This window comes from Ammospiza nelsoni, chromosome 3, assembly GCF_027579445.1.
Source record: "Ammospiza nelsoni isolate bAmmNel1 chromosome 3, bAmmNel1.pri, whole genome shotgun sequence".
Taxonomy (NCBI): Eukaryota; Metazoa; Chordata; class Aves; order Passeriformes; family Passerellidae; genus Ammospiza; species Ammospiza nelsoni.
The window spans coordinates 31,851,732-31,865,330 of NC_080635.1; the positions used below are offsets into that span (position 1 = coordinate 31,851,732).

At 50.9% G+C, this 13,599-nt stretch overlaps 1 protein-coding gene across 1 annotated transcript; it reads left to right on the forward strand.

Moving 5' to 3' along the window:
- Positions 1–6,986: 6,986 nt before the first annotated feature.
- Positions 6,987–13,280, forward strand: TCTE1 (t-complex-associated-testis-expressed 1). The gene is made up of 4 exons (XM_059469247.1): positions 6,987–7,210; positions 9,154–9,722; positions 10,742–11,191; positions 13,104–13,280. Exons 1-4 carry the CDS (start codon positions 7,027–7,029, stop codon positions 13,278–13,280), a joined length of 1,380 nt encoding a protein of 459 aa, XP_059325230.1. The 5' UTR covers positions 6,987–7,026.
- Positions 13,281–13,599: the final 319 nt, after the last annotated feature.

Here is a 13,599-nt window from a genome sequence, read left to right on the forward strand (position 1 = left end):
TTAGCAGCAGAAGATGCTCTGTGGGACGTGTTCCTCCCACACAAGGCACTGCAGGACCTGGCTACTGTCCAATTTATTTGTTGTGATTTGAGGTTTGACTGTTGTTACACTGTCCTCCAACTCTAGGCAAAGCTGGCAGAGCTGATAATGCACAACACCATCACAGGTGCTGTCTAGGGGAAATCTGAGAGCTGGTAGCTGGAGGGATACAGAGGGCACCTGGGGTCTGCTGGTAGGACAGTGCCTTAGTCACTGGGGCCAGGAAGCAGCACCTTCCCTCATCCTCACTTTCAGCTGTCAACAGTGGGGATGGGAATGGGAATGGATGCAATGTTTTACCCTGCATCCCTACTCCACAGCATTTAAGGAGCAACTGCCACTGCACACCCCACTGGGAACAACACTAATGTCTACATTTCCCACTGGAAATAAATGCTAAGGTAGAGAAAGAGTTAACACAGCTATTTTTGGACTACCACTACTTCTTTTCAGCATATGATTCAACACCTGATTGCATCTATTTTGACAACTGACTGCAATATTGGGCACTGGTGTCTCTGGGAATCAATGACTGGGTAGACACAGCTGAGCTCCTTTGGACTGTGAAGTCTACAAAACATGACATTTGCATTATATTGTCCATGAGGTGGGCTAAAAACCTCAGTGTTGATGCTTGCTGAAGGCTCAGCTCAGAAACTGATCACTGTTATGCAGGTAATTCAGGGGTGCTATTTCTGTGGATCTGGTTTGGCTATCTCCTTTCCAATTCAGGAGTCTGACTGAATGTGTGCATGGAAATCAGTGCAAGAGAAAATATCCCTGGCTTTATGTTGCTCTCACTTCTGCTTTTCAAGGTCTCAAAAGCCCTGGAGATGTGTTCCCAGGAGTAACATGGTCAGTGTGAGGCCAGGGTTTGTGAAGGGCTTTGCAAGCCTTCTGACCACCCCACTGTGCTAAACACCAGCTTGACTCACAGGCAGTGATACTGACTTCTGGGGAGCTGAGTGACAGAATCAGGCCACACCTAGAAAAAGAAGTACATTGCTGCCAAGGTCTAACTTTCCATCTTTGAAATTCACAAAGGAAGCCTCAGAGTCTTGATACTTTTTTTTAATCCATGCCTCTTTGCATTTATTGTTTTGTTGCTGAGCCTTTGGGGTGATCTGGGATCATGCTTTTAACATCTTCTTCATGACCAGGAGGTAAATTTTATATGAAAGTCAGCACAGCTTCCTAAAACTGCCAGCTATTATGGGACTTGCAGGACTGTCATGAGAGCTGGCACCAGTGTTATGTATGCTCCCACAGGGCACAGGCTGGCTGCACTCCTCTTGTGCCCGCTACATCAGCATTCCAAAGGAGTGAAAGAAAAACCTGTCTCAGGCTGGAAATACCCTGGGAAATACTGCAATGCTTAGATCTGAGAAACGGGAAAGAGGAGATGCATGTTTTCATCCCCTTGTTTACTCTTTATATTCCACAGCATGATGTTTGTCTTGATGAGGATTCTGGTCTTTTCCCACGTCTATAGAGGATGCTTAACAGAATGAAAAATGAACAGGTTGAGGAGAAGAGACGAACATGGAGCAGATGGACCAAGATCTTCTTGCCATCAGTGGAGTTCTCAAATTTGCTTTCCTCCCCCTCAGACCTGCCTGTGATGTCGTCTGCCCCAAAATATGAGGCCCTGAAGCAAGCCCATTTCAGGCACTGACAGCGTACCTTTAGCCATACAAACTTTCTAGGAAACGGGTATCTTGAGGATAGCAATGTATTCATCCTTTGAATACTGACTGGTACTGAACCATTCACATTGCACACCTTGCCCCATTCTTTCCATGATGCCACAGCAGCTGCTGCGGCTGCAGGACTGTCCAGGACTTCGCCAAATGCTGCCTCCCCACCCAGCCCTCGTGGAGCATGGTGGTGAGCTCACACATCTCTGTGCTGCAAGAGGGGGCTCCTACTCCCCACGGCACTAACTCCCAGCAGCTGCACGGGGCGGGGTGACGGGGGAGCCCATCCCAAATCCCGTCCCTCTGCCTTCCCGCTGGTTCTTGGCGCCCCGCATGCCCTGGCAGCGGGCAGGCCCCGTGACAGCCGGGAGGCCCATGAAGGGAGCCCGGCGCCCTGCCTGGGCCTGGCTCGGACCGGGCCGCGCACCCGGGCCCGGCTGTCCCGAGCCCCACGCGTGCCCGGCCGGGGGTCGCGGCCCGCGGCAGCCCCGCCCCGGCAACGGCCGCGTCCGTGGCGACAGCGGCGGTGGCTAGCGCAGGGGCCGGGCTGGTCCTGGTTCCGCTCCGTTCCCTGCCCCGCAGCAGCAGGACAGAGCCGGCGGCCGAATCCCACAGGCACAGGTGCCGGGAGGGACCCGCGCGTTTCACGCCCCGGTCCCTTCCCCGGCGGTTCGCAGGTCCGAGCACACCCCGCGCCCCTGACCGAGCCCTTACCGGCGGTTCGCAGGTCCGGGGACACCCAGCGCCCCTGAGCGGCCCTTCCCGGGGGTTCGCAGCTCTGGGCACACCCAGCGCCCCAGAGCGGGCCTTCCCCGGCATTTCGCAGGGCTGGGCACACCCAGCGCCCCTGAGCGGGCCTTCCCCGGCGGTTCGGAGCTCTGGGCACACCCAGCGCCCCAGAGCGGCCCTTCCCGGGGGTTCGCAGCTCTGGGCACACCCAGCGCCCCAGAGCGGGCCTTCCCCGGCATTTCGCAGGGCTGGGCACACCCAGCGCCCCTGAGCGGGCCTTCCCCGGCGGTTCGGAGCTCTGGGCACACCCAGCGCCCCAGAGCGGCCCTTCCCGGCGGTTCGCAGGTCCGGGGTACACGCAGTGCCCCTGAGCGGCCCTTCCCGGCGGTTCGCAGGTCTGGGCACACTCAGCGCCCCACAGCAGGCCTCCCCCGGCAGTTCGCAGGGCTGGGTCGTAACGAAGCGGCCGCGCCGATGAGTTCCCGTCCCTCTCGGGGTCTCTGGAGAGGAGCTTGGCTGGCGGGGGGAGCGCAGGGCCGGCATCCCCCGGAGCTGGGCTGGCGGGGCACCCTGGCGTTCTCCTTGCCCTCTGGGGAAGGGAGCCCTTTCGGAGCCTCCGGGGGCCGGCTCGGCAGAGCCAGCTGCGCGCAGTGACGGGGGCTGCGGTGGGCAGTGCTCAGGTCCGAAAGAGTTCTTGGTTTTCTGACATCCCACTGGGGCAGTGGCCCTTCCCAGGTCGTGCTGACAGAGATGCGGGAGCACAGTTTTGGCGCTTCACACCGCCAGGATTACAGTGGTGACATTAACCAAATTCCAAAACGGCCAGCTGGCCTCACTCTGCCCAATCTCCCACTGCAGACAAATTTCATTATATCTGAAGCTAAATAGATTCCTCATTTGGCACCTTTTTTTTTTTTAAACTCACTCAAAGCCCATTGCAGTGTCTCAGGCCCAGACTTAGACTGCAACACAGTGTCCTAATGAACTCTTAGCATTAGCCTATGGAGGTGCCACAGAGCATGGCAAGTCCCCACAGGTGTCAGTGGGATCAGTGGTGTTAGCCAGACTCAGGATCACTTGCCTGGACTACACGTAACAGCATTAAGGTTGGCACATCTGCAGAACAACTGGCATTTTCAGGGTGCTGCTGCAGTAGCCTAGGAGCCTCCTCAGTTAATGGGCAGGCAGAGCTTCAGTGCAAATGCAGTCTTGGCTGGAGCATAGCCACCCTCTGAAATAATTTATCCTGCTCTTACAAACTCTCCAGTAAGCACAGTGTTTACTGTTGTTCCATTTTTTTGTATCTCTGTAATCCTGGTAGGAGCATCAGCCAAAGGTCACCAGTTTCCATGCAGCTCTTTTTTTTCTGGTCTGTCTGGGATTTGGTGTGAACGAAAAGAGCAAAAATCTTTTATTTCCAGATCAAAACAGGATTAGTTGAAGAAGGTTTGTAAGGCATGTTAGTAGCAGCATAATTTGGCTGTGTGAGTAGATTTCTGTCAGTTCCTCCTGGGGAAGGGATGTGTGATTTCCTTTATTTTTTTAAGAAGTTCAAGCATTATTTACTTTTCAGTCTGATCTGGGTGTTAAATGACAAAAACTGGGAATTTGCTACATGGCTCTGTTCACTGTATATTGTCTAATAAATCCTTTTTAGGATAGGTGAGTGATGTGTATGCAGAGTGGGTGGGAAGGAGTGTGCATTAACAGTGTTGGCTTGGTTTATTGATAGTGAATTATGGCACTACCCCTGTGTTTAAATACCTGCTTGGCAAACCCAGCTCTGGAAACTGGCTTAGAGTCTCAGGTCTGGCTGGGTGAGATTCCTGCAGCCAAGGCAGAGGGGGTGAGCAGTGAAGGAGGCTCTTCCCTGGTGCTAAGGGCACCTGGCAGGTGTGCTCACCACGCTGGTGTGGTGGAATTGGATGTATTGGGAGCAGTGGCTCAGTGTCAGACCTGGCAGCACAGGCATGGGGTTGATTTGGATGCTTTGCAGCCTTGCTCCTGTTGGCTTTGTAGTGGGCATGGTGGAGTCAGCTGAGCTGACTTGCTCTGGGGCTCAGATCAAGGGAAAGCCTCTCAGCAGCCTGGGCAGCACTGCCTCAGGGCAGCTGTGTCTCCTGCCTGGACTCTTGGAGCCCATTTGGCAGCCCTGCATGTGCCATGGGTTACCTACCCTCTGAAAATCAACCTGCCATGGGTAAACAGGCAATCCCATAACCTCCTGGAGCAAACAGGAAATAATCCTAGGCTATCAATGCTGCACTGGCTCTCCCCAACAGCTGCCTTTTAATGATTGTTTCCAAAAGGTCAAGAAAGCCATCAGAAGCTCCAATCAGCTGTGATTGGCCTGAGGGACAAAATGATACAGATGCTTTTTGAATAGGACAAAGGACTGAGCAAGGAGAAAACAATTTTCCCAGCCACTTCTATTAATGCCACCTCACTGCCTTCTAGCTATGTTTTGCCCTTCCACAGAAGTCCATCAAGCATCAGGAGTTGGGTCTCAGCTGGGTTAGTGTGCTGTGGAGAATCAGGTCTCTTCCCCCTGAAAAGTGACCCATCATCATAGCACCTTCCATAGGCACAAGGACCTTTGCAGGGAAAGGATTCCCAGCATTCTCACAGCTGCCTAACACTCACTCCTTCTCTCCCCATTTCCACCCTGCATCAGATCAGGCTCCCTTTTTCTACTGCCTTTACCTTTGTCATCTGTACACTACTGCCTCCCAGGAAATACAGCTTCCCTGTCCTTGGCACCCTTCATCCTCCTGCTTTGGCCCAGAGAATGCCCTGCCTCTGCCATCCCCACCCTTTCCCAACTGTCCTCTCAGGCCTGCCTTTGAAGCAGCCTCTGCTGACATATTTGCAGCATGAAGCATTTGCTCCTCTCTTCTAGACCTCAGTAATTCACAGATCTCCTCTCTTCCCTCTTTTGCAGGCCCTTCCTCAGATGCCTTTAGGAGGGGGAAGGAGCAGAGGGAGTAACACTAGCAAAGCCAGCTCCAAAGCTTTCAGGGACAGGGCAGAAGCAGCACCAGCTGGGAAGGCAGAGGTGAAAGGAGCAGCCTTGTGCCGGGGAAGGAAGGACTAAGGTGGTTCATCTAGGGACCACTGTCTGGGTCACATCCCTCACAAAGGAGGAGCTGGTTGGGATCAAACCACCCTTCAGGTGAGGGATATGGTGGCCAAAGATACTACATGGCAGTTATCCTTCCACAAGATCCTTTGACCCTATGGTGGTGCAAGGCCACCACTGCCCTGAGATATCCTCTTGGTCTTGCAGGGAGGTGTTCTCACCTCTGGCATTGCCATCCACCTCTGCCTCGTGCTTCTTTTAGGTGTCCTGCAGCCTGAAACTGCCCAGCCCTGTGCTGCAGCCCTGTTAAGTCCCATTAGCCCCAGTAAGGATCAGCATGGGTCTGTATGCCCTGGGGGATGCTCACCAGACCTAAGTGCTCTTGTGGAACCCAGAACTCAAGGGGATGCTTCTTTCCTGGTGTCTTTTCTGCCTCTTTCAGACCGGCTGGTTAGAGAACCATTAGGACTTCCAGGCAATAACCATACGTGTGGGATTCTGAGAGCACTGGCCTTGAGGCTGGAATAGGAAACAGCAAATGGAAAACTTTGGTCTGGGAAAGCTCTGCAAAGTTAATAGGACCACGCATCCTTCCTTCTGCTCCAGGCTGATTCTTTTAGCTCATATCTGCTTAGGCTCAGTGTGGTCTGAACAGGTCTGACCCATCTCATCAGTTAATGGATGTTTGGAAGGAGTTCAGCTGGAGAATAATGGAGAAAAGCAGGAAAAGAATACACTTAAATGTATTCATCTGTAAAGCACCTGTCTTTAGAGAGTCATAAGAACAGGCATACCGGATCAAACCAGGGGATAGCTGGCCCAAAAACCCATCTCTGTCAGTGGCTAGAAGCAGACACCTGGAGAAGAGTAGAAAAACAATGCAAGTATGTGTTCTTTCCTCCAGCACTTTCCCCACCTCACGCTGTGTTCAGCTGCTCACACTGAGCCATATGACTTCTGTGCGCTTCATTATTCTCAAAGGGTTTCTCTATCATGGACTTTTCTTAGAGTCTGCAGACTCCTAACATCCACAGCATCCTGTGGCAAGGAATTCCCTAGTTCAACTGCAGCCTGTGTGAAGAACCCTTTGCTTTAGGCCTAGCTCCTGCCAGCTTCCCCTATTACTTTTATTGGAAAAGGCAGTAAACAATCAATTCCTGTCCATCCTCTTCAACAGCACTCTGAATTAACACCACGTTATTATCTCATTATTGCATGTCGTGCCTAGAGACCTCTTTGCACAGGGTAGGGTATAAAGATGAGGCTCAGTAATAGTTGTTTGGCTGCAGTGCTTCCAGTCCAAAGGAAAGGTGGCAGGCAAAGGGCAAGTGTGTTACGGGAGAGCAGTGTGAGCTGACCATTTATGTTGCCAGCTTCTTTCTAAAGCTGCCTTTTTGTTTTGCAGGTAACCACTTAGTTTTGCAGGTAACCAAGGAATTTTCCCCTTGCTTCTCCTGAAGGAGAAGTAGGTCCTGAGCAAGGATGCAGCAGCCAGAAGCTGGTGATAAGAGCAGATCCCTTCCCTCACCGTGTCCACCTCAGGCCAGCCTCACTGATGTCTCGTTCTACACACGCCGCTGCATCACCGAGGATCTCAGCTGGTCCCTAGTCACTGTCCCCCCCCTCACGGAGCTCTGCCTCCAGCACATCGCTCACAATTTTGAAAGTAAGTGGGAGCACATTTACTCTAGGACATGTGGAAAGAGGGTCAGTCCCAGAGAGCAGAGGGTCAATAAGGCAGGCAGATGCATCTGAAAGGCAGTGTGGCACCCAGCCCTGCCAGAGGAGCAGATGGGGAGAAATATCCCCTTGGGCAGTCAGTTAAACAAACTGTTTCGTAGCTAAGCATGTATCTGTACACTCCAGGGATGGCTGTAGTCCTCTGGGCAGCACTCCAGGATGTGACTCTGTACTGACCTTGTTCTATCACATCTTCTTCCATCCATGCTCTTATGGACTCACCTCAACCATGACTGGGGCTGTGCAGTTGCTGTTTCCTGCTCTTGATTCGTACAGACGTTAGGGTAGCGCTTGAGGATGGGGCCCTGTTGTACTGAGTGCTGTACAAAGAGATGCAGAATTGCTACTGCCCAGAGGAGCTATCATCTCAGTATTGTATTCACAGGCTGAGCCCTCCTCCATGGCTTTTGGTGGTGATGTGACAAGTTATACCCTCAGGCAGGGAATGTGCTTTTGAAGCAGGTGGACTGATGAAACACAGCAAAACAGAAGAAGCGTGTCTCATCTGAGAAAGAACTGACTGGGAGGGAGAGAAGAAGGGCCTGTCTTTTTGGCTGACTCAGTGAAGTGGCAGCAAAGACCAAAGATAGTTTTAAGGCTATGTCCACACTGGGACTGTAAGACAGTACAAAGAAGCTTAGTGCTGCCTTATGCCAGGAGCTGAAGGTACTTGAGGGTCTGAGCTGGGACAACCTTGCAGTCCCAGCAGCCTGATCAGTCAGTTTGATGCCAATTGCATTGGACCTGCACTGTGCACACATAAAATCTGTGTGCTCATTTTCATGGGGACCCTCGTGCTGTTACCTGAGCTGTGAGGCTGCACCTTGCCCACAGTGGGGCCTGAGTGAGCCTGAGTGAAGCTAGCCCAGCCCTGCCCATACGTGTCCCACCTCTGCTTGTGTCATGGGACTTGGCAGAGAAGGTCACCGCAGCGTCAGCTGTGGCACACTGGAAATAGACTCCAGGAAGAGGCTGTGGTAAAACTGTCAGTGTCCTTAGGAAGGGAATGCTCCAGAAATTGGGGAACTATAAAGCTAATCCTACTTTGTGTTTCATAATCTGGTTTCCCGTGCACAGATAAGTTTCTTCACTGATGATTTATGTTACTCAACACAACTGTGTATGCATGACCAAATATTCATGGTGCGAGTACATGTGGCTTTTCTCTGGCATTTCTGGGCACAAAGAACTTCCACCAGAGAAGGCAGCTGTGACAGAGAAGACAGCTTAGGACAAGCATTGGGAAAGAGACTCAGGGGAAAGAGTACCTGGGAAAACAGAATTTTTATTTAAACAAGGTGGACCTAAAAGCTAGGAGTGTGCCTCAGCTAAAAGGAATAGGAATCAATTTGAGGTAAGACCAATGCTTGAATTAAGATAAATAGGCACAAGGACCTGCATGAAAAGCACACAGTTGTTCTCAAATACTGTTCTTCAATATGCTTAGAAACCAAAAGGGAGAAAGTTCAGCAAATGGCAGGCCAAGCTCTCCCATCACTGTAAGGCTGAATTAGTTCTCTTGGGAACAGAATTCCTGCCCTGAATATAAAACCAAGATTTTTTTGGCATTCAAACCAAGTTGAAATGGGGAGCACAGTGTCTGGTGCAGTTCCCAAAAATTATGAGAGTAAACCAAATTGCACTGATGTTTCGTTGTAAAAGTTAGAAATCATACATGGAAATGTACAGATGAATCCTACATGTGTTCTGCCAACTTAGCTCTGTGCTCCAGCTGCTGGCAACCAAGGAGAGAGCCAGTGCCATCAGAGGGGAGGGCATGGGCACACAGCTGGGGGCCAGGGCAGAACCATAGTGCCAGCAATTGTTCCTATGCCCAGACCAACCTCTCATTCTTTTTATCTCTTCCAGACAACCCTATTTTGAATGATCTTCTGCCTGAGCACCAAAAGAAGGTGGTGGAGAGGCTCTCCACCAGCCTTCCACTCTCTGTGACTGCCAACAGAGTAAGCCATGAGGAGTACTGGAAGAGGTGCTGTATGGAGCGCTGGCAAGTGTGTGACGTGTCCAACTACGGGGACAGCTGGAAACGGATGTTCTTTGAACGTCACCTGGAGAACATTCTGAAGTTTTTCATCCCTAACACCACAGACCCCGACCAGGTCCTAGACCTCATCCCACTCTGCCAAGACTACGTGCGGAAACTGGAGATCAATCAGTTCCTGCCACCTTTGCAGGTGGATTCAAAGGAGGAGGGCCATGACCTCTCTGACGCAGAGGATGAGGCTGAAATGGGTGAGGTCTACAAGCATCACTACAACCTGAAAGAGCTCATTACTTCTCTCCCTCACCTTGAAGAGCTTCATCTCATTTATGATGTGAAGAGCTGTGGCATGAACTTTGAGTGGAACCTCTTTAACTTCACTGAGCTGGACTGCTCCAACTTGGCTTCTGCCCTGAGGATGTGCCGTAACTTGAAAGTAATATACCCCAAACTGAACCTTACTGCCTCAGCTAGATCTTCAAATTGCCTGTGGATAGAAATACAGGGGCCAGTTCTGCTTGCTGGTACCACCCTTCCTTTTGCAAGTTACAGACTCTGACAGAGTGCAGAGATGTTAACCTGCTGGCCTAGTGCTGAGTATCTTGTTCTGCCATGTCCTTGTTAGAATGGGTTGTCAGGGGATCCGTGAGAAGAATGTTTCCTCCCACAAAACTTGTTGCCTGTAGCGTAAGAAGCAGCAGCACTCTACTGTTTTAACTCTCATATAGTTCTGGGAGGCAGGAGAGGAAAAGTCCAGAGGGAGCTTTTCATAAGGAGCTTTTGGTAGTTTTGCTCAGTAAATGCATGTCAGCCTCTCCCAGAGGAGAGAGGACCCCCAAGAATAGTGTGGGGAAACACTCACACTTGCCTTAGCAATGAGGGATAGTGCAGATACTCAGCCCCTCCAAAACACCAGTGGGCATTGCTATCCAGAGTGGAGCAGGAGTGAGCTGGATGAACTCCCCACAGACTCTCATACTTTGGGAAATATGGCTTCCAGAAGAGTAATTACCTCTCTTGTGGCTATTAGGATGCCCCAGGCACACAGGACATTGTTCTGTGGTTATCACTGGTGCACGTGTTCATTCAGACAGGTTTGACTGTGATCTGGGCTGGGTTCTGCTGCTGGTTGCTGCAGATGTTTTGACAGCTTTATGTTGCTTTAATTTAGCCCCCAGTTAGAGATTTTGTGCAGTCAGAGGAAAGGAACAGGCATTTCCAGGAGGCAAACCCTTTTTCCGTAGAATAGGCATGGGACATCAGTGGCATGCCCTGCTTTCTGGAAGTTTCAGCCCACTAGGAAAGCAAATACTTGAGCCTGCTAGCTAGAGGTGTCTGAAGTGAAGGGAGATGAATCCTGTCTGGTGGACCATAGGTTTAACTCCATGATGGTTTTGTACAAAGCTCAGTCCAAAGCCTTGGCTGTTGTAGTGACCCTGGTTTTTATGCCCACAGGTTTTCAAGCTGACACGAAGCAAAGTGGACGATGAGAAGATCAAGCTCCTGGCCCGTAGCTTGCAGTATCACCCTCGCTTGTTGGAGCTGGACTTGTCCCATAATCTCATCAGGGACCACGGGGCACAAGCGATTGGCAAGCTGATCAGCCACAGCAAACTAGAAACCCTCAATCTGTGTAACAACCAGATCTGTCACCTGGGGGCTCAGGCTCTTGCTCAAGGCCTGGCTGAGAGCTCCACCCTGACCTCCCTGAACCTGCGCCTCAACTTCGTGGAGGACAAAGGCGGGGAGGCGATCGGCCGTGCCCTGCTGACCAACACGAGCCTGAAGTGCCTCCATCTGGGAAGTAATAACCTGTCAGAGCCAACTGCAGCAGTGTTCTCCCAGGTCCTGGCTCAGAACACCTCTCTGACAAGCATCAACTTCTCATGCAACCACCTGGGGCTGGTAAGAGAAGCCTTTTCTGCCTGCAGTCTGTGAGCCTGTGTGGTGGCCTTGCAAAGCAGATCCTGAGCCTGTCTCAAAGCCACAGAGGCAAATGCATCCCTCATTTTGTATTCTTGCAATGATAACAATCAGTTGTGAGCAGGGAAGAGACTGTAGCAGATGTCAGGAAAGGGAAGGACACCTTCTCTGCATGAACATGCATTTACCTCACTTGTTACATCTAGCTCTGTTCATAGGGCTGAATCTGTCTTTGAGGCTTTGGGCTTTTGGGCAGAGAGGGATTTTCCCCCCAGGAAACTGAAAACCAGGAAGCATGTCTGTGAAAAGTCACAGACGCTTCGCACATGTGAGCGTAGTTAATGATAGGCAGCATGAGATGAGGGTCTCATGCATTTCCTCTGTGCTTTGGATCTGCTGTGCCATCTGTCACTCAGCAGCACACAGATAGTGTCACCCTTCCCAGAATTTCTCCTGTCCATCACATGCTCAGAGGAGACTGTTAGAAAATGGGCTTGGTTGTTGAGCTTCTTTAACTCACCCTGCGGCCTGGGAGCGGTGTGGTGGGTCAGGAGTGTCGTGTCTGTGTGCTTGTAAGTGGCTCCTAAAACACAGGCTTACATTTTCTAGACAGAAGAACATCCACAGATCTTACTACATCCCTAAGAGCTGCAGTATGCAACATGCCCACAAACCAGACCGCTTCTCTTCTGCTGATTAAAAAGAGCTTTAGAAATCTGAAACTAGACAGCCAAAAGCAATCATGCTGGCTTTTAAACTTTCTGTGCTGCCTCGATTATTCTCACTGTCAAATAAAGAGACAGCAAGACCAGCTGTCCCTGCTGGCAGAAATATTGGCATCAATGTGTTTGACAAGGGTTTTAAAAGGATTTGATGGCAGAAAACCTTTTGTGAGTTCTGAGTTTTATGGTCCTGGATGTGGAAAACCATTTGAGTTTAATGATAGAAGGGGGCAAAGGTTGGAAAGGATAGAAGGATTTTTGTTTAGTAAATAATTATCTCTGTGCTTAGAATCTTCCTTCTGATGAGCTCTCCTGTTACCCATTTGTGAAGTTCCATGGCAGCCCAAAAGGTGGCTGGTAATATTATCTTTGGGAACATTGGGGGTTTTGCTAGAAATGCATTCAATTCTGACCTCTGTAGCCCATTAAAAAGAGACGTCCTCCCAGACCTTTTTGCTCTGTCCTTTTTGGCAAAAGGGCTAAGAGGCAGGGTGTTGGGATGAGAGGGCCATCTGGATGGAGGAGAAGGGGCAGGAAGCGTGTTTGGTACCTGTAAGAGAATAGCAACAGCAGAAAAAAATTCTGGAAATTGTCACATCCCTAAATACAGTGCTTCATGTATGGGGGGGGAACCTCTCTCTGGGTGGGTGCCTCCCAAAGGCTACCTTTTCTGTCTCATGAAGGGCTGGTCTTCAGTTCCATGAGATACTCCTCTCAGTAAAGCCAACCCAGCCTGGGAAATGGCATCCAGACAGAAAACTGCCAGTTCTGGGGCTCTCACAACTGCCAAGATGAGGAACAGCACTCTAATCCATTTGTGCCCAGCCAGCAGTAAGCTGGGAACCAGGGGACAGGGGGAGCAGACTCCTCTCAGGTTATCATTGCCAGATGTGTTACTAACCAGCATGAGCTTGAGAACTCCTGACATGGTACCCAGAGGGAGTCATTAGCATGTGTCATGTCACAGAGAGCTACATAAGGTTACACTCCTCCTTTGCACTTCTCCTGTGAGCAACATTTCGGACCTGGGTGGAGGCCTTTATCCCTTTTGGCACCATCTCATGGACCTCCCACTGGCAGCAGCAGAAGTTGCCCTGGGGAGGAGGGAGAAGGAGCAATACACTTCTGTTTTGGATGTCCTCCTTTAACCATCCCCTCTGATCCTTTTGCAGGATGGTGGGAAGCAGCTGCTTGCAGGGCTGGCAAACAACAAGACTTTGACCGAGCTTGATCTCCGCCACGCAGAGGTGGAACAGGAGACAGATTTCCGCATTCACGAAATTGTGTGGGCCAATCGGGAAGCAGTGAGGCTGGCATCTCTGCAGCACCCCAGCACTGAACCCCTCTGAATAAAGTGCTCCAGGGAGCAATGGGCTTTGGGTGTGCAGTCTTAGAAACACTCTGCTTCAAGGTCTTGGTTTTATTTGCTTTCCTGAGAAACACAACTTGTGGCTGCCACCGTAGCCACATCATCCAACCTGTGACTTCATTGGAGACAGACACTTGATCTCAAGGCGCTGTAGTGGCACCACAGAGCAATCTGCCTCTTAAGGCCTCTCTCTCACTGCACCCTAAATCTCACCTCCTGTGATGCTTTTCTGTGCTCCAGCAGCAAGCTTATTTCAGGCAAGTGAATATTGTTTCACCTGTAAAGCAGCAAAGATGAAG